The 21,067-nt window shown below is 37.4% G+C and overlaps 1 protein-coding gene across 1 annotated transcript in view; it reads right to left on the reverse strand.

Moving 5' to 3' along the window:
• The window catches only part of NUP205 (nucleoporin 205), a 53,399-nt gene extending 33,759 nt beyond the window's left edge, over positions 1–19,640 (reverse strand). Inside the window, exons 1-11 of the mRNA XM_086750974.1 lie at positions 18,983–19,640; positions 13,959–14,101; positions 12,384–12,555; positions 11,266–11,410; positions 10,181–10,340; positions 8,074–8,302; positions 7,744–7,908; positions 6,812–6,987; positions 3,625–3,741; positions 1,931–2,068; positions 665–815 (exon numbers count right to left, since the gene is read on the reverse strand). Coding sequence (XP_086607100.1) covers positions 665–815; positions 1,931–2,068; positions 3,625–3,741; positions 6,812–6,987; positions 7,744–7,908; positions 8,074–8,302; positions 10,181–10,340; positions 11,266–11,410; positions 12,384–12,555; positions 13,959–14,101; positions 18,983–19,010 — 1,624 coding nt within the window. The 5' untranslated portion in view covers positions 19,011–19,640. The remainder of the gene's footprint in view (positions 1–664; positions 816–1,930; positions 2,069–3,624; positions 3,742–6,811; positions 6,988–7,743; positions 7,909–8,073; positions 8,303–10,180; positions 10,341–11,265; positions 11,411–12,383; positions 12,556–13,958; positions 14,102–18,982) is intronic.
• Positions 19,641–21,067: the final 1,427 nt, after the last annotated feature.

The following is a 21,067-nucleotide window of genomic DNA, read 5'->3' on the forward strand; positions in this document are numbered from 1 at the left end:
GGGGTTTTTTGTTGTTGTGGTTTTTTGTTTAGTGGGTTTTGTTTGTGTTTTTTTTTTTAATAGAGACAGAAAGGTGCCAATACAAAAAGCCAGTACAAATAAGTTTTCCGTTTTATGAATCTGAATGTTTGCAGCATTATTTATATCTTCAAAGTAGGGCTTTTTTCAAATTCAATCAATGCAAAATGAATGCAAACCACGGGATTGCCCGGCATCTTTTACTTTGAGAAAATGATATTATATTACATGTATCAAAAAATTATAACAGAAAAAGGTGCTTCTGAGAAAAGTCAGGAAGACTCAAGTAAGCTCAGGAAAGATAACTATATTTACAAAATATACAAGTTACCTTTAAGACATTACTCATGTTATATTTTACAATAAGCAGTATTGATATGCTGCATCTCTTACAGTGTTAAGACATAGGTATTTTTTAAAAAAATGCAGTATTTAATTATGTTAATTACTTGCTAAGCTGCTCAGGTATTTAACTACCTAATCAGTCTTTTTTTTTCCAGATTACACTTTCAAGTGAAGTCTTCCAATTTCATCTTTGTACTAATAACAAAATGTTAAAAGTATAAAGCCACAATTCATTTCAAAAGAGTCTTTGTACTTTTTTAAAGAAATAGTTGAGAAAGAGCCAAAGTGTCACTTTTCTTACCATGACTACTGCCATTGACTTTTAACAAACTAAAGCAGTAATGAGCACACTGAGGCCCACTAGCCAGTCCCCGCAGCATTTTCAAGTACGGGATGTAAATTGTTGAAGGAAGTAGATCTCCCATTTGCCTAACAAACTTTGACAAGACCACCTAGAACAAAAAGATCAGTGTTAAAAGAAAAAAAAAAATTAAATCTGAGTATTTTATGAAAAGAATAGGCAGCCAAAGTTAGAAAAAAGATTCTAATTTATCGAGAAGGGTAGAAGGTGAAATCACAACTCAAAAAAAAAAACCACACCACCACGCCTTTGTAGACTGGCCTTCTCAGCTTCCTTGAAGATTAAAACCATGTTTCAAAGAGGAAATAAAACAAAATAATTCATGCTATTGCAAAGTATACTAACTCTCCAGTTATGTATTTCTAGTGATAACATTTACTTCAGCTCACAAACGCTGCACAGCAGTATTATTAACACATCTCACAGTGCAACTTAAGTGGTATTGGGAAAGCATTCACTATGCTTGTCATATCCCGGCATGGTAACTCACACACACAGCGGCTGCTCCCAGGGTCATATCAGGGTGTTTGCAGATTGCACCAGGCCCAGACTTAAGTTGCCTATATTTCAGGTGGGTCTTGGGATGTGTCTGATATGTCTCATACCAGGTTTTCCTTAACACTGCACAGTCCTTCAAGAAGCACTGAAGGCTGACAGCATCCCAGGTATACAAAGAGTTTTAGAATGTCTGCTTCATCTGTTAAATGGCTTCTTTATTCTAATTTTAAGTTCCATCTCACGAGCTATGACCTTTGGTCTTTAAATAATTACAATAGTCTTATGGATTTTTACCCCCCAAAATATTATCAACTACAGTTAATAAAATTTTTTATAGTTAAGAATGTAACTTCTCAGTTACACGAAAAAGGTACATAGAGGTCATCAGACAGAAAACACAAGAGCACTGTTACCTGTATTAATTTAGCAATTGCAACAAAATCAGACCTAAACAAAATTTTTGAAGAGGTTTATTAGGACTCTTTCTTACTAAGTTTCTTGAGAACCATGAATGACTGGCAGTAGCTCATTTTAGAGCAGGCAACAGTAACCACATCACGCAGAGCAGGACACATGCAGATAAACCACTGACAAAAGATAATTTGTCTTAGAGTCTAGCTGTAATAAGGATACAAAAAACTTTCTTGCTGTTTTTTTTATTACTTTAATTTCAAGTTACTAGCAATTACTCAAGAAAATCTAGATAACCTGGCGCTGAGGTGGTCGCTGATGAGCTACTCCAAGGTAGGACCCCATGATTGTAGATGTCTGCAAAGGCTCTGACGGACACCAGTATTCAAGGGCAAGTTCCAAATTAAAGGGGTCTTTCCTATACAACTCAGCAATCTATCAGAGAAAGGAAGATGTTAGAAAAATATCAAGTATATAAAGAAAAGACGATTACTTCAACAATAAGCACTGCTTCTAAATAAGCTAAACACGGCTCAGGAGGCAAAGTGTCTCACGGCTGGTGTCCCATTCCTTAAAACTCTCTAAAAATTACAGCTTCTAAATGGCGATATCAGACTAAATGACAACCAGACAAATTAAAAATGCACGAATGAAATTTTCATAACTATAAATGACATCTTCTATCTAATTATTATAGATTAAATCATTGCTAAGAAAACAGCGCCATTTCTCCTTAAATAACCATTTGCGTACCTTGATACATTAACTTAGAAATCTCACCTGTTGTCTGAACATACAAATGTCTCAATTCTCATTCCTAGTTCTTCATTTAAGTTTACTATATATCTTGGAGCTACTTAAGAAAGCATTTCACCATAAATTTTCCTGTTAATGTTTTATAACATAAAGGAATTACCTTTGCAAAAGACAAGTAATCCCTACATTAGACTGCTATACTGAAAACTGCACACTTGTACATTTTCATTCTAAACAATGGGAAATACACAAGTTTCTACTTTATTAATTAACAGAAAATATAAAATGCACCAGTTCAGAAAACATTTGCAGATTGAGCTGGGTTTTTTTTTTTTGAAAGTGCAGTTAGGTAACCTTAATAACTAATATTTAAATAAACGTATTTATTTACATTTTTCTTTCAATTTTATTTTATTTCAATTTTCTTTCTTTTGCTAAGAAATGACAAAAACAGAAAAAATATTTATTTTAAATGCATGCTTGTGGCCAAAATTCTACCGAAGTTAGGAAATTCTTAATTCCAGCAGCCTCAATGGGGTTATCTTGCCTAGCCTACCCTACAGCAAATGCAAAAGAGTCTTCCAAAATTCTCATCACAAATATATAAAGACGTGAAAATTATTTAAACATTTCAATTCTTTATCAGAATAATTGTCAATAGAGGGGGAAAACTCCTGAAACTTAATTATAGTTTACTCACAGTAAACAGTGAGACATTTGAATACTTACAAAAACATAAACCACTCTGTAAACATTAAGGTCTAGATACACAAAGGTGTTTCATTCCAAAGAACTTCCACGCATTTAGCCATATCTTAACTCCAGTGATAGCCTGTAGTCTTAAAATTCTTATTTCTAGGTTATGTTAGAGTAAGACGGCTTAAGATAAACAGATATGTTAAGATAATCTTACTATAATTTAAATTTTAAAAATTTAAACATTTTGTAAAATAGTTTGAGCTCAAGAACTCTTCAAATATAAGAAACAATGCAGTATTTACTTACTAAATAAGAAGTGACTGACAATTCATTAACATCAGAAGCCAAGGCAGCAAATTCAATCCTTTACATGAAAAGTTACAGAAAATATCTCTATTTAAGAAAAAAAAATTCTCCTAATCCAAAAAGGGAAAGATGCAGCACTGTATGTTATCATTCAGATACAGGTTTTCTGATCAAGAAGGAAAGTCACAATCACTTTTTGCCACAGTAATTTAAAAGAAAATAGGGCTTACTAAAAGCATTAAGTGCTCCAGATCTCTCCGAAGGGAAATAGGAGGATCATTACCCATCTGAATACTCATGTGGATCATGCGAGCATCTTCATCAGCACGGTTTCTCAGTTGTTTTACCTACACAATTCATAAAGTGGAGAAACACACAGATCTATATTTATCTAAGAATGAACAGAACAAAAATAACGGAATTGTCTAAACAGTCTATTAAAAACTGAGAAAACAAATGAACTTGCACATACAGGACAAGAATATTCAATTATTTTTTTTTTTAATCCCCTCCTCCTCCATAAGAGCTTACATTCAGAGATATATTCAATCACTTCCTTGCTGCCAAGGCCCTTAGCTCATAGCAAAATCCCTGAACCTATAACATGGAAGTTTTTCCCAATTGGCTTCACCAGATCCTCTGGTTTGGCCCTAGAAGGTGGATCCTTTTCCTCTTTTTACTTCAAAAGCTAGATAGGTTAGCTTCGAACTAAGAAAGTTAGACCATTACCCACAAGGAGTGAAAAGAAACAGAAAACACTGCAAAATAATGTTTTCTGTATACAGATCTGTGGGTTGCACCTTTCTTAGCCACTTAGGGCTACTTTTACTTATAACTACTTTATGTTTTGAAAAGTTCTGGATTGATGTAATTACTTTGGACTCTGTCGCAACTAAAAGCATTACCACATGTCAATAAATACAACAGGAAAAAAAAAAGTAAAGATAGAAGGGAGGGGAAGAACAATTGCAGCAATTAAAAAAAGCTCTGCAATCAGTAACCTAAAATTCTTTGTGTTGAAAAAACTAATTACTACACAAAAAACAGCTGACATTCAATTTCAATGTCAAAAAGCCTTTGACACCCAATCAGAGAAAGCAAATAGCCATGAGATGAAAAGTTAAGTTTTGTTAAATATTAAACAGGCATCAAGGAACAAGAAATAAGCAACCAATTCAACATACCAAAAATTAAAACATGCTGATGGTCAATAGAGACTGGTTCATGATCAATAATATATCTTTATTTGCAAAATTCAATGAGCAGCAAAGTAATTGTCTCATCAAGAAAAAATAGTTTAAAATTGTAAATAACTGTGGAAGGGGTCAGAGCAAACTCGCCAAATTAGCATACTAACAAAATTAATACATGGACAAAATGGAGTGTTGATAAATGAAATAATGAATTACCTGAAGTATGAAAGCTAATTACTGAGTTCTGAATGTAGTGCAGTCAGCCAAAAGATTTACCCAAATCATCACTAGCAAGCAGCATAAATGTTAAAAATATTCAAAAGAGTTAAATAAAATGCTGACTTACAGATTTAAATAAAACTGAATAAAGTTTATATATATATAATATATACATGAAAAAAAAAAGATTCTGCAAAGCAGACCCTTCTCATTACCTAAAATCTAAGATTCAGTCGAAATAGCCAAGTATGTAAACCAATCACTAACTAATAACAGTTAAGACAAAAAATTCCCTTGTAGCGCTATATCCCAATTGCTTGCTAATGAAATCTTTCCTGTAAGACAACTAGTACTGGCCTCTATCAAACTGGACAGAAGTCAACAGTCAGATTTTTGCTTATATCTCATATTATAAAATCCTACTTGTAACTAAAAATATCTCGCTTCATCTTTAGGCATTAACTACGATCAATTGCAGACCTGAATGAAAGCAAAAAACCTGAAATGCAAGAGACATAGTCTTGCCTGAGATAAAGCCTCCAATTCCATAATGCAATGAAAAAGAGAGATGTATCAACAAACCAACCAACAGCTTCAGGATTTTCAGGCAGTTCTGTGGATACAGGAGATAGAGTCAGATCTGCTCTAAATCTAATAAGGCAGCAACCTCAGTCTTGGTCAGTCTCCAGCTCTTCCACCTTCATTCAAAAAAATCTACCTTATCTCTTTTATAAAAATGGGCATCGTTACAGTGAGACACTTAGTCTTTTGTAAAGCAACACCATCCAATGAAGAACTGGCTGATAAAAAAGTTCCCAGTTCCAAACTTGTTTGTACTTGATTGTTTAAGGAACTTCCTTAAAATACACCTCACATATTCCTCATATATTCAAAAGTTTCCTAAGGGCTATTGTGTCTGTATTACAGAAAATACCATTGCATGCAGCCGTCAAAGGATGTCCAAAGCCTGTTACAATGTTGTAAGTGTTGTATGCAGGCAGCCATTGTAGCAAAAATACCTCTGTAAAGTTATCAACGGCAACTTGTTAGAACTCACACTATACTTGTCCTATGGATATCCTGTGGCTTAAAAAAAGACAGCCTGAGAAAACAACATGCAGTACCAACAGATTATAAATAAATTAGAATTAAACCTAAAAGCTGTTTACAACATGTTCATATATGCCCTCAAAGATTCTTAAGGCTCAAATATTGTTTTTCCTGACAATATTGTTCTCATTCTGTGAGGTTACAATGAACAAAATATATTCTTAAATCCTTCTTTTTGCACATTGAAAAAAGTAATTATTTGGTAACTCCAACTACAGCTCAACACAATGAGGGTCACAAAATAAAGCTTCCATCAATTAAATAAAAGCATTTTCATTTAATTTTAATTCCTCATGTCTAGATACAAGGTCTTGTACAAATGAAACTGTTGTAATTGCTTCAAACTCTTTAAAAAACCCTTTTGCAACGTTTCTGCTGTTCTAGTGAAAACAGCTGCTCATTTTCCGAAAAATGGATACAGCTGAAAGAAAAAGCAGAATCCCTCCCTTTTAAACATGGAAAAGATCATTACTAAAAGAATAAATTAAAAATGAGAGACAAAAACACTAATTTAATTTAGGTTACAGTATTGTCTGTACCAAAGGAAAAAAAAAAAACACCACCAACAAAAAAATCAATACCCACATACATTACCATCAATTCCAGCATTCGTTTACATTTTAATCATGTAAAACAAAACAAATCCAAACCACTACCACTACAAAAGCTTGCTTTGCAAATGTCACCACACTGAGGTGTTTTAAAAATCACATTTACTTCAGTGTGAAAAACAAGATCCAAACCATACAGGTTCCATAAAGTCTACAAGTTTTCTGAACTGCAGCACCTCAAGTTGAGGGTCATATCTGACTCTCTCTGATACCTGTTCTAATGTTAGAAATACAGACGAGATCCCCACATTTCTCAAGAACTGCTGTTCACACAAACAACTTACTTTCATTGGCATGAGCGCAAGGAAGTCTGTGACAAGGTTATGAATTTTGCGAACGTAAAATTCCTCCTGGTAGAAATTTTCAGACCCGACAACAGATTCAGTCAGGAACAGGAAAACATTATCAGCAACTGCTAGTTCTGCCATTGCTTCATCAGCTTCAGTGAATTCTGCAAGAGCTGGGCAACAAAAATCACAAGAAGGGAATATATAAATTACAATTATCAGTTACCAGGTGAAACGTATTTCAGAATGCCTGGCTGACATGCAAACTGACATGCTTCTATCAACGTAAAGGAAAAAAATAGACTGGAAAAGAAAAGTTAATGTCAAGTGATGATCTCAACTTCCTTCTTTATTAAGTGTAAAAGTGCATAATCCATTTACCCCAGCAAATTTAAGGCTGTGAACTAAGAATCACAAACCAAACTTAATTAAACATTAATTATAATGTTTACATTTTCTTTACTAGATATTCCGGAGCAGACTCAACTCTGACCTAGTAGCTAGTGTGGAAAGTTTGTGAAGTACAGAGAGAAAAAATATAATAATAATAAATTTGTCCTCTCACGATACGAGGTTTAACATTCATAGATTCAAGAAGTCATAAGCATGAATCTATTCTTAATTTAAGTGTTGAAATGACACTAAAGCTGCTAAAATGCAATCTTTCAGTATTTTTCAGTACATTAAAATCTCTTTCACTTCAGCAAGACACTATGCAATATTACTGTCTAGTAACTATTTCTAAATCTGTGTACTTTTCAGAGCAATTCAATTCTCAACAACCAAACTCATATACTGAAAGAGTGTTAACAGTAATTTTATCATAAAGGTAAATACTAACATTTCAAAAAGGTAACAGATACTTTGATGTACACTACTTGCAAGCCCTGAATACCAATGTACATGAACTGCACTTCAGGGTAATTTACCTGTCACATCAGATAATTGGGATATTCCTCGTAATGCCAGCGCCCAGGCTAATCTAACAGTAGCTTGCAGGCCTGGTAATTTCCAAGGCTGAGACTCCTGAAGACGGGTGTGTATTGTTGCTATATACTGTCTTTCTGCTAGCAGAGGGAGCCGGTGCATCAAATCTAGAAGAACAACAACAACAAACACAACACCAACATTCAGTAAATGAAAGTGAAAACAAACATGCAAAATCCTACCAGGTTGTTACTGATCAATAACAAGATTGGTTAAATAACAATTTATCCATCTGCACAACATAACCTCTTTGGGAAACTTGCCAGCATTACCTTCACGATCCTCTGTGCCTTGTTCCAGAAAGCTGACATCAAAGCAGTAAAGGAGAGCCATGAGAAGAGACAAGTTCACGCCATCCAATGAGCCATCAGCTTCCACTGTTACTTTCTCCAGGTAACTTATGAGGATTATAGTGTCATCCTTACTCAGTGGTGACTGGCAGGTCCAAACAAACAGACTTTCAGCCAAGGACTGTCGGCATTCTTTAATAAGGTCAGAAACCTTTAAAGGAAAAGCCAAACAAAAAATAGTGAATATTCTGGCAACATGTTCAATTTGTCCTTCTCAGTCAATCAGTATGACTAGGTTAAGTGTCGTGGTTTTGTTTAGTGAGGGGGGGCCTAAGGTGGTAGCTTCTGTAGGAAACTGCTAGAAGTTGCTCCCCTTTGTTCAGTGGACTCGGCCAGGCCTAGGGCGGACCCGCTGCTGGCCAAGGCTGAGCCGATTGGTAGCAGAATGTCCTGTGATATTAAAAATTACTCTAAAGACAACAGCTACAGAAAATGTTGTTGTTTTTTTTTAATTGCTAAACAACAAAAGGAACATTTCAGCTTGTTAAATGTGTTCGTATTCCCAGGTATTGCACGTGAGGTGTGAGTGGATAACCTGGAATATGACTATATCTCTGTAAAGGTTAGGAGTCACGAATCTACACAGAACTTTTGTGGCTGTAAATATATCACACATAAATCACATTTCCTGTCTCTAACACACAACTGCACTGGTAGCTACATATCCAGATAAAGTCATAGTATTCACCTTGCCCCAAAAGAAATGCTCTTAACTTACTATACAGATACCTAACTTTTAAGACTTTGAGAAATATGAAAGACATTTAAAATCAGAACTTTCTTCCCCCAGACAAAATATTTATATCAACTTTAGAATATAAACATAAATCAAATCTATTATCTCCTATTACATAGAGAACAAATATTATGTCCAACATAAAGGCATTTTCATAATAATGGGGGGGGCGACGACACAGATGACACACACTAATGGTCTCTCTAAAACTGTATTTTATTTAGCTACATTACGAGCTTCTAATAACGTTCTTGACCTATACCATTGTACCTGGTTAAATAAAACAATAAAGAGCTATAGGCATTCCATCTCCAGTAAAATCACACACATGATGGTAATGAGAAAAACTTTTCAACATCTAACACAGCAACAGATCTGCGCACAGACTCCAGCAGAATAATAGTTCTAATGAATACAGAGGAAAATATGGTAATCCACCCACAAGGAAGAAAAAAAAACTTCTAACATCAAGCATTAAATGAATGTTAAGGTAAATTAAGGTAATTTAAGGTAAATTAGAAGCATATTGTTTGCATAGTTGCATAGTTTCTAGATTAATAGCAAAAATGTAAAACTAGTTCTTTACTTGGTGGAAAACAAATTGACTCATTATAATACAGAATAATTTTAGACAGATAATCCATTAGAAAGAAGTTCAGAAATTAAAATCTTAGTACTAGAAATACACTCTGCAGTTAGTCATAGTCTCAATTAAGTTCAAGAATTACAAAAAATGCGAATTCATTTTCAAGAGGTTCTCACTCTTCACTATTAGAAATGCTTCTGTTCATATTAACACAATTAGATTATTAAAAAGAGCATTATTTGCCTGATTAGACTCACCTTCAATCTACTTTAATAATGTGTGAATTTTAGTTTGCTATTTTTATTCTAATAGTGCTGATGATGGTAGTGCTGAGAGCAGATGATTTAATCTATATTCTTTAGAATAAAACCACAAAAAAAAATTTATACATAGTGTAAATATTAGGCTTACTTTCTTACTGTCCTTAATTACACTTCTTCACTAAAAATAAGGTATGTCCTAGCATCAGGGAGCAACAACAAAATAGAACTGTAGGAAGTAATCTGGATCCCACATTGGTATAGCACAAGCTGTGGAGTAATTACTATGATGCCTCAGACAGTAACAGAGCTTGCAAAGGTTGAGAATAGAAAATAGAAAGTAAATAAAAAAAAAACCAAAAATCACTCCATATCTCTTGGCAGTCTAACTGTATTCTAATCTGTGCAGTAATTCCGAAGAGTATTGACACCCAGTCTCTTATTTACCTCTTTGCGATGTTTCTCACTGCCCAATCCTCTCTCTCTCTGGAGTTTATCAAATTCATTGTTCAAATTAATGTGAGACACAAGAGTGAGGATCTTCTGAGTTAAACCTTGCTCCATTAGGTCATCTGTAAAGCGTGTTGTCATGGACATTAACTCTTGACTATATTGGAAAGAACACAAATTTAACAATTAATCATACTATTCGCAGTCATAGAGGAAGTCTAAAAAACAATCAGCGCCATCAAATGTATTTGCTGACAGAAAAGCACAACTATATTATATACCTAAAACAACTAAATACGCATCGCTAACTAAACATTATGTTGAACGGATATAAAAATCTTTAGGTAACTATAGGTTCAAGAACACGGAATATGAGAATACAACATGGATCAGCTAGTTAAGATTTCTATCAAAAGGAAAAAACTAGTGTACATAAGATGCATGTAACTCACAAGCTCACAGCCTCTTTTTTACTAGTAAATGCAATTGTCCAATTACATACATGCTACTGTAGTGGTGAAGCAGCTAATTCTGAAGTAATATTTTATTTTACATTTCAGAATCTATTTTTACTCTAGAACACATCTTTTAAGCTTTCTCTAGTCAAGCAATCACTATGCATTGGAAGTAAACAGTGTACTGTTTTCTTTTTAAAGTCAAAAAATGTTCACATATTACGTTCGACAGTAAATAGTGCATCCATTTTAAGTAAAGGAAGGAGCACAGTTATGTTTTGCAAGACAGAGGAAGTCAGAATGCAGCAAAGGCACAAACTCTGTCTCTGAAATACTGAGTAATTATCACTAGTTAGAGCAACACTGACTGTGAGGGTGCTTGAAGCAAAACACTGCCAAAAGATGAGGTAGCATGAAAGAACTGGAAGTAAAATGGGTATCTTTATAACCAAATAAAAATATGTGTAAGAAAAAAGAACATTATGCTTAAAAAACAAGCATGAAAGCAGCTGCATCAGGTTATGAGAAACAAACAAATTTGAGAATAGTCACATTCCCTTGAGTCTAATCAGTCCTAAAAGCATTCAAAGCAAAGAGCTTTGATCACTTCATCATCCTAATACAGACCTGAGTTCCAACGTCCACGTCTTGCCTTGGCGGGATTGGATGAGGGTTCGTAGTGAATTGGCAATGCATCTTTTTCCATCCCAGTACAACAGAACAGCCACTAGACCTCTTGTAAGGCCAGGAAAATGAGGTTGCTGGTGTTCTCCTATTGAAAGAAAATGCATAGAATAGTCACAGAAACTTGAACATACACACTTTGATAACAGCTTTAAACCTTTATATTTCTAATTGAAGTATAAATGTAGCTTTCAAAACAACCATTGTTATTCACTATCACTTTGATTTGTTTCAAGCACTTCCAAGAAATCACAGAAATTGTAGGTGTTACTATTAAAATTAATATTAAACTATTAGAATAGCCACAAATTTAAAACAAATAGAAGTTCAAATCCATAAGTCCAAAGTCCAAATGGTATTTGCAACTGATACCTACCCATCTTAACAATAAATTCAAGCTAATTATCAGAAGAATGTTTTCTTTATTCAAAATTAAATTGTCTGTCTGAATTTACATTGGAAATTCAATTTCAAAATAGAAATTGAGGTTGACTTCAAGACAGCTTTCCGAAGGTGACAAATTAGCAAGCTACTTCTTCAATGAATTTAGAAGTTAATAACAAACAGTAGCTAGTAATGACAACTAGCAATTATACTTTAGTAACATTGAAATAAATTTTCTACATGCAAAGAATGTGGCAGTATTCCAGAATACTTCTCTTACTAATCAGTTATTAGATTATGATCCAAATACAGTCACGTATAAATGTATAACTAATACAGAATTTGAAGAACCAGTATCTATTATGCTGCTTTATGGAAAGAAAACTCCCAATCAATTATTTTTAAACTGTTTTTAAATTCAGTGATAGAGAAAGTATATCATTAAAAAACCCTCAAATTATTCCCCCTTTTGCAACAGCTGCATAAAATATGAATATTAAGGTTCAGAAGACTGTCATCATATTAATTACAGTGACAGCAGATTTCTTTTTAAGAACATTCTATGCTAGGAAGCTAAGGCCTTGACTGAACCATGCATTCATGTTAAGCATACACTTAAATAAGAAGGCCCTATTTAAGTTGTATTTTTCCAGCTCTTAAATATTTTCCCTTCTCACCAGCTAGAAGGAGCTCAACAGCTGCCAATTCTCCAATATCAAAGAGGTCACTGAGGATAAAGGCTTCTCTGATGAGTTGCTCTGGCAAAAGCCTAGTTCCCTGCTGACCCTGGATAGCAACCCCTTCTGTACTTGCTTTCTGAATTTTCTCATGCTGCTGAACATTCTTTGGCTGCAAGAGAAACAAGCATCGGAAGTTATTCAAAAAGACAAGATCAAATACTGAAGAAAGCTTTACACATTAATCCTTCCTCACAAATACAGTTCTAACAGGTTAGGTTGGCATCATAAAAACCAACACAGTGTTCTTAAACACAGAGATAGTAAAGGCATCCCAAAAATGCTTCACACTTGCACAGCAATGTTCTCTTTGTGGGAATGTACCAAAAATAATCTTTTACAGTCAGTGTTGATATATAGCTCACTCAGAATAATGGAGATTGAAAGTAAATTTTGGTACAATTCTGAACAGGAAGTGGTATCAGCTCAATGAAAGACATCTGGGTTGTTGATCAAAACTGCTGCATTACTCCAAGGCACCATTTTCTACATCATTCTTTTTTTCCATTAAACTCAGATGCTGAAATATACTGATGAAACCCTATATCTGACCGTTAAGTTTTCTGATCTATCAGTTTAAAAAGCCATATACTATTTCAGAAGTAACACCACTGAAAGAATACATATTTCCTAGTTGCTACCTTGTGATTCATCAGCCGAGAAACAATGAGTTTCTCCACATCATCTCACATTCCTAACAAGACACATTCTGTATTTTGTAAATTCATGTGTTCACCTGTTCTGCGTGTTCATTAACCTGACTGAAGCATGAGTATGGACCAAAACCAGACAAAACAGTTTTGTGCTTTATTTCAGACACACAAGAGTAGTGATAAAAAGCTAATACTTGACTGATCATAGAATCATAGAATCATAAAATGGTTAGAGTTGGAAGGGACCTTCAAAGGTCATCTAGTCCAACCCCCCTGCAAGGAGCAGGGACATCCCTGACTAGATCAGGTTGTTCAGAGCCTCATCCAGCCTGGCCTTGAATGTTTCCAGGGATGGGGCTTTCACCACCTCTCTGGGCAACACTGTTCCAGTGTTCTACAACCCTCATTGTAAAAATTTTTTTCCTAATATCCAATCTAAATCTACCTCCCTCTATCTTAAAACCATTACCCCTCGTCCTATCACAACAGGCCCTACTGAACAGCCTCTCCCCATCTTTCTTGTAGGCCCCCTTGAGGTATTGGAAGAAACAGTACCTCAAATTCTGATGGAACATCAGATAGTTTTCCTATTCCTTTCAAAATAATATTTGAATAATGAGGGAAAAAAATACATTATAGATAGATAAAATTATCCTGTACAAGACACAAAATAATATGTATCAATCAAGCTATTTATATTTTACAACAGAACAAGATTGCTATAACATATTTGTGTTATGTACTGTAAAAACATAGAATGAAAGGAACGGTAAGGGCCTAAGTGGTATGTAATACAACAACACAAGACAGAGTAAATCATCAACTGTCCAACTCATTCCACAAAAGAGCATTAGTCCAGTACCGGATTTCTGAAGAGAGAAATGAAGTCAGATTTGTGCTTCTTTAAAACCTGGTCGAGGCGATGAATAGCTTCAGGTTGCCTTTTCCAAATGGCATTCATTACAGTATGCCATATGTCCTTATATGGACCCCACAAGCTGGCAGCTAAAAGAAGAAATAAAACAAACAAAAAAAAATATGTGAAATGGAGAAAGAAACAAAGAAAAAGTATTTATATACTATTTTCAATAAGCAGACATTTAAAATTAACTGTTAGTCTCAACTTGACAGTACAGACTGTTATGTCCACCAAGCAAAGCATATTTTCCCTTCTTAACAGAAACAAACAAACAAAACACCCACCCCAAAGGTCCGACATAAAACTTGATTGCATTTAGAGAGCTAGAGAAGTGGAAAAGATGATGTATGCAACTAAGTTCTGGGGCTGAAATATAAAGATATTTAATACAATCTCTGGGTGTAATCTTGCCTCCTTATATGCCTATGAAATTCCACTCACATTGGTAAGATTAAAGAATAACTTAGAATTGGACAGCAGAACTTCAATCTGAATGTAACTTGGCAAGGCAGGCTTCCTGCTTTCCATTTTTGACAGAAAACTCCAACACAAAGAAATGTCTAATATATGAGGGACTAAAAATGAACAGCAGTGCTATCGTGTCATGATGTGGTGCATCACTGCATCAGACTGTGCAGAATAAAATATATTACAGACCAAAGGCAATATTACATAAGAAACAAAAATCATAAGCCCATATACACTTTCTTTCACGTTTACTCATCTCATTTTAGCTTAAAAACCCCAGCAAGTACTTTTGATCCCAAAGACACATTTGCTGCTAACATTCTGCACAAGAGCTTCCTAAAGAAATTAATTCCTTTTACTAGAAATAGATAGATCAATATAAATAATCACTATGTTTCCAAGAGACCAGATTATTTCTGGAAACTAGCAAATATGTATGTATTATTATTTAAGGTAAACCTGACCCTACTCTAAAAATACAATCTGTCCTCCTCATTGACACTGGAAAAAGTTTCCTCTGCATACTTCAAATCTGAATTTGGTACTACAGCTAAAATGATCTCTTCCTCATTAGAAGCTGTTCACATTCAGAACCCAAAATCTATAGCCTGAGGACTGCGCTAGAAATTTCCTTGTTGGCATCTGGTCTCATGAAAACAGTGTGCCAAACTGGTCTTCAGACTTCTGCCAGAATCACTGTCTAGACTGAAAACCTTACAGATGGAAAATTATTCTTACCACCCAGTATTAACATCTGCTTAAAGAAAACCCCTCGAAATTTTAACTCACATTAAACAGAAATAACAAAACGTTTCCCTTGTCAGATATCATTTGTATTTGTGAAAGTTTCAGGTTCTACACACCACAAGTTACTGCTAAACATACCAGATAAATTTATTACCAATTGTATTCAGTTTGTCTACAAGCTACCACATAACAACCACTGTTTGATTGTAGGCAGTGTTACGTGTTTCTGAGCATCTACTCAGATGGTCTCTAACTCAAAGATATTATAAACCAGCAGTGGTTTTTGCATGCTTCAGTTTTGCTAGTGGAAAAGCAGCTTTAAGAGGTTGCTGCCCTCCTTCATTCAGAGCCACTTGTTCCCAACCATACACACGCCTGCTTAATTAAATATGTTCCTGCAACTCTGAGGGACTGCACTATAAGACAACACGTTAGTCAAATGATCCAAATTATTATTTTAAAAAAAGCAACATTTACCAGAGTTCTTCCAATCTTGTTTTTAAAGATTGGATTATTTCATCAACACAGGTTACAAAGTGGCCCTCCTAACACTGAAACAACTGAAAGAGCAATATCTGAAGCACAGAAGGAAAGAAAGAGTGGGTAGTGAAAGGCAGAAACCTCTGAAACTGGCTTTGTTTCTGGAGAAACGGTCAAATGGAACTATGCCTTGCAGGTTAGCCTATATATAACAATACCAGCATTTCACCTAAAACTGGCTTAACTCCTCCCCTCCCCCTGCCTTCTCTTTAATGTACAAGTTAATACTGTAGTATAAAAATCAAGTACAGAGGCAACATTTTACCTCCATGTAGCTTGTTCTAGCCTGCTCTGTCCCTCAAGGTAACCCTGACTAGGTGTATCAAAGTCACTTACACCAGACAGCAAGCAAAAGGTAGCTGTGATGCAAAGATGCCCCTCTCTTTCACACAATCAAGACACTATTTCAAAGTAATGCAAAATGCTACACGGATGCCCCAAATAATAAGGCAGCATAAGCCAAGCTGAAGCGTAGCAAGTGAACAGGGAGACAACAGCGGCTCTCACAGAGACCCCTGGTTTCAAGTCAGTTTTACCACCGCCTAAGGTGTCTGGGAAGCAGTAACAAACTAAACAAAACTGTGTCAGTTTTCTTGTGTTGCACAGCAGGAAACCATATAAAACAAGAATAAAACCAAGACAAACTCTCTCACCCCAAATTCGGCACTAACAAAAACTACCATCTCACACACGGTTATTTAAAATGCAAACAGCAGTGCCAGTAGAGGTGTCTCCGAGAGGACAGCCTGTAAAAAGGACAAATCCTCTGTTCTTTTTAAACATCAGAGTGTTTTAATCATACCATGTTAGCCCTGCCTAGACAAATGCATTAAAGATAGCTACTATTGGGCAAATAATTTCCCACTCCAGACTCTAACTGGCTCTCCCACATACCTTCAGAGTTCAGAGATTTACTTCCACTCTAAATGGTCTTTTCACTCTTATTAAATTACCCAGTCCAATAAACACTAGCAGCAATTCACAGTGCCTGCCAAAAGCTGTTCAACTATCTCCCTGGCCCATTTGTTTGCTCTTGTCCCTTGTTGCTTTGCACAAGCCCAAATACATGTACAGTAAGACATTAAAACAAATTAAGGATCTAACTTTTCTAACTGAAAAGTAATCAAAAAAAAAAAAAAAGATAGTTTATTTTCAGTAGGATCATATCTACAACCCAGTTTTCTCTGTGAGGGCACAAGCTATGCTAGCGCAAAGATGGAGCATGGGAAAGAAAGGAGTAAGGGATGGAAAATAAGTTGTATTTTAGCGACCATGCTGACTTTTTGCCCTCTTATGCTGTTTCTATTATTATTACTGTTTTATAAAAGCTGACCATCCCATCAGGGACAGCAAGGATGGACGGGCTGGTTTGCCTCTTTTGGCAACAATAGCAGTTGACACTTATGCCTGAACTTTTTGCCAAGCTATAGACTTAACCACGCTATGTCTGTCCCCACAAACAACATACTGTAACTTAAGGCAAAATCCTCATTAGTTATAATGCTACCTCTGCTTTAATTTTTATCTCATCTTTCATGTACAAAACATCTTCTTCCCCTATTTTTTAAATTATAAGGCTACAGAATCTCTTGCTATGTAATTTCTACAATAAAGTGTAGTCTCCTTTGAACTACTCCAATTTTCACTTTAACAAAGTCACATTTCAGATACTGTGAATGGTAGGAATAATCACCCTCCACCCCAAAATGAAGGGTCTTTGCTTTATTACTGTTTTTCTGTGAGGGGGCAGGAATGCAATTGATTCAATTAGATCAAAATATCTTATCTGTAAAACTAACTCCTTGCTTGACACAGGAATGGAGCATTTTAATTTTATTAACTAGTCACTAAGACATATACCACCCTAGTTACAGATCTTTTAGCCGTGTTTATATTCCAGTCACAACTGCTTTTCACAGGATCTCCTTTCTCCCTGTATTAACCCAATGAAGATCAACAATGGCAAATGCAACATCCTGCAGATCAGCAGCATACTCTCGCAGCAAAGGCAGCCTCTGTGCACAAGGCCGTATTAACAGAGCTGCAGCCAGCAGGTGTAGAGAAGTGATTATTTAGGCACCTCTGAGAGTCCTTCACTCCAGTACTGTGTCCAGTCCTTGCTCCCCAGAGCAAGACACTGAAACAGGGGGCCAGAGAACAGGATGAATGAGGTGAGGCTGAAAGAATTGGCCTTGTTCAGTCTTAAGAAGACAAGGCTAAAGAGGGACAGGAGCTTTGTTGCCTTCAATTACTGAATGGCACTGCACACAGAAAATGGAGACAGAGGTACCCCAGGGGAAGACGAGCAGCAACTGACACAAGCTGCAATACAGAAACTTTCAATTAGCCATCAGAAAAAAAAAAAAAAAATAAAAATTACTCTGATGGTGGTCACACATCTCTGGGAGGATCTTCATCCTTACAAGTACCCAAAACTAGTTTGGACAAGGTCCAGAGCCACCTGACTTAACTGGTCCAGCTTTAAGGGGCTGGAGGTTGGATCAGATGGCATTCTAAGTCATTTTCCAATTATTTAGTCTTTTCTTTTTGTGTAAGACTTATTCCCCAGTTATAGTGGGTAAGCACTGCCCCAGTAACCCAAAAACTGCTCTTTGTGAGAGGCTCTGAAAGGACTACGGGTGATCATGCTGCTCCTAATACTTAACAACGCTCAACGCGAGAGAAACTAGCTCAGCATCTCCAGATTTCTTGTGTAACACAGAGCAAAATTCAGTGCATTTTTTATCATCCACGGCATCGAGAGAGGAGTGCAATACAGAAGCGATACTTAGTCACACATGCACTGAGTTAACACAGTCCTCTGGAGTCAAGCTGGCCTTTGCTATCTCGCGTCACCAGCTTCCTGCCCTCCTTGCCTGGATCAATCAGCCAGGCACGGCGGCAGCCCCCGCTGCAAATCTGCATCACCTCGCCAGGCACCTTTGCGCGGCCTGAGCGCCCCGGGTCCCACCACACGGGAGAGGGCCCGCACGGAAGCCGCTCTCCCCGCAGCCCGCTCGGCCCGCGCCGCCTCCTCGCACCCGGCCTTCCCAGGGCCGCCGCCCCCGGCTCCGCATGCTTTGGGGATGGGCGCGGGGCCGGCACCTCCCGACCAGCTGGCGGGCGGGCGCGGGGAAGACGGCGAGCGGCACCGCCACGGAGGAGAAAGAGGAGGAGGAGGAGCCACAGCCCCGCGCTCAGGTTCCTCTTACCCGAATTTACCGCCAACGGCGCCGCCATCTTGGAGAAAGGGGGGCACGATCGCGGCGCCGCCACCCGAGGAAGGCCCGCCAGCACCCCGGGCTGACCGCGGCGCCGCCTCCCGAGGAGCGGGACAGCGTCCCGCCGCCGAGGAGGGGAATGGGGTCCAACAGCTTCCCCCTTTTCTGGCTTTGGGGCAGCTTGGCTGGCGAAAGTTAATTAAGCGGCCGTTTCCGCGCCAGCGGCTCTCCCAGGGGCAGGCCGGGCCCTGCACCGCGGGCCGACGGGAGTTGTAGTGTCAGAGGGGCGCGGAGCCGCGGCTTGGGGGGCGGCGGCGGCGTGCTCGGCTTTTTTTCCGCCGCAAGGTGAGGAATGATCGCTCATCGGCTTCGTGTTCAAACCTTTTCGAGGTGGCTGCGGGAAAGGGAGGGCAGCGGGGTTCTGCCTTCCCGCCTTCGCTCTTCGGCGGTGACGGGCGCGTCGCTTCTGTGCCGTTCGGTTTTCTTCCCGCGTCCTTTTCCACGCCGCGCTCGGGGAAGGCTTTCCTGGCGTGCCCGGCCCTCTGCGCCGCAGTCACTGAGCCGGGCAAAGCGCTTGGAGCCAGACGCTGCGCCGGGAGGTAAACTTATTACAACGTCTTCATTTATTTGTTTTTACAGTGAAAAAAAAAAAAAAAAAAACAGCGCTACTATTCTTTTTTTTTTTTTTCTTCAAAGGTAGAATGGTATCAGTCTCTATAGTTTCAGAGTGAAGTATTAAAAAAAGAATAATTTGTAAGTGTTTTTATGATGGATGATCCTTATTTAGAACGCAGCTAATTAAAACAGCACTAGTCACTTAAAAACAGCAAACTGAGGTTTTTGTTCAACTTTGTTAGCAGCTGTAGGGCTAAAGTGCATGTTTCTTAGGCTTCGTTTGGTGAACTAGAGTTTACAATCTTGTGTAGGATAAAAAGCAGCCGTAATAGCGGTTATCCTGCGAAGAAAGCTGCATTCAAACTCAAAGTATGTGCAGGGAAAAAAAAGTACCAAGAATGAAGAAAAGAAAGCAAAAAGGACATTTGCTTAGCTCCAGATACACACATGTACAACAAGTATTAGTATCTTAGAAGTATCCCGTATAGAAAGTCAGTTGACCACCTTCTATCCTAGTAGTAATCAAGTTTCCAGAAATTCCCTCCTATAGTACCTTTAAGATAAAAGATTCCATCAAGAGTATATATTCATTTTTAGTACCAGTAGCTTCCCCTCTTGAACTTTATTAAAACTATTTCAATGGTTGCAAAACCGTGTCCAATGAACTAGACCCATGAGAAACTGGCAAAATAACTTTGCTTCTCTAAATCTTGTCTATAATGGGATGGCTGAGGGGGCAATATAGAGAGAGCAGTGGTCCTGGGGTAAGCGTGAATTGGCAAGACAGCTGTGAGAAAAAAAAGAGACAGAAACCAGAGAAACAGTTTCACAAGGATTAGTCAGAAATGAAAGAGGAGAGAGAAGAGGAAATTTAAATAGTGGAGGGAAAAGCCTATACTGTCAAGAACAGCTCCTCTCAGAGTTCAGTAGACTTATCCATTCTTGTTAATTTGGGCTAATTTGTTCATTTGGTCAAAGGGCTCATATTTCCTTGAGATTTCCCTTTTCCTGGTCTTAGCCATGAACCAGAACAGACCTATTGCAATGAGAATGATAGACAGTGAATTATTTATTTCATTCGAGGAAGGGAAGAGTGCCAGGCAAGAGGTGAAAGTAGAAAATAATTTAAGTTATTCCACAAGCAGCAGAACTAATGCAGCCTGGGTATGACTTTTCTGCATCTTCTCCTGTGCATCCATCTCTGCAAAACCATAGCTGTGCTCCTACACTGTCCATATACCACCCAAAGACCCATGACTATGAGAGGCAGGTACCATGATAAATTCAGAGACGTGCTAATCACCTGGCCACAGCAAACCTAATGGATAACTTGAGGTTTTGCTTCAGCCTCTCCAACCACAGGGATCCTAATTTTGATCTTTTTCCTTTATACATTCCCTGATTTTCACAAAGTTTGTAAGAACGTGAGTCCTTGAGCCGTTTAGCTCTTGATCAGGTTAG

This window comes from Chlamydotis macqueenii, chromosome 1 (assembly GCF_036417535.1).
Source record: "Chlamydotis macqueenii isolate bChlMac1 chromosome 1, bChlMac1.mat, whole genome shotgun sequence".
Taxonomy (NCBI): Eukaryota; Metazoa; Chordata; class Aves; order Otidiformes; family Otididae; genus Chlamydotis; species Chlamydotis macqueenii.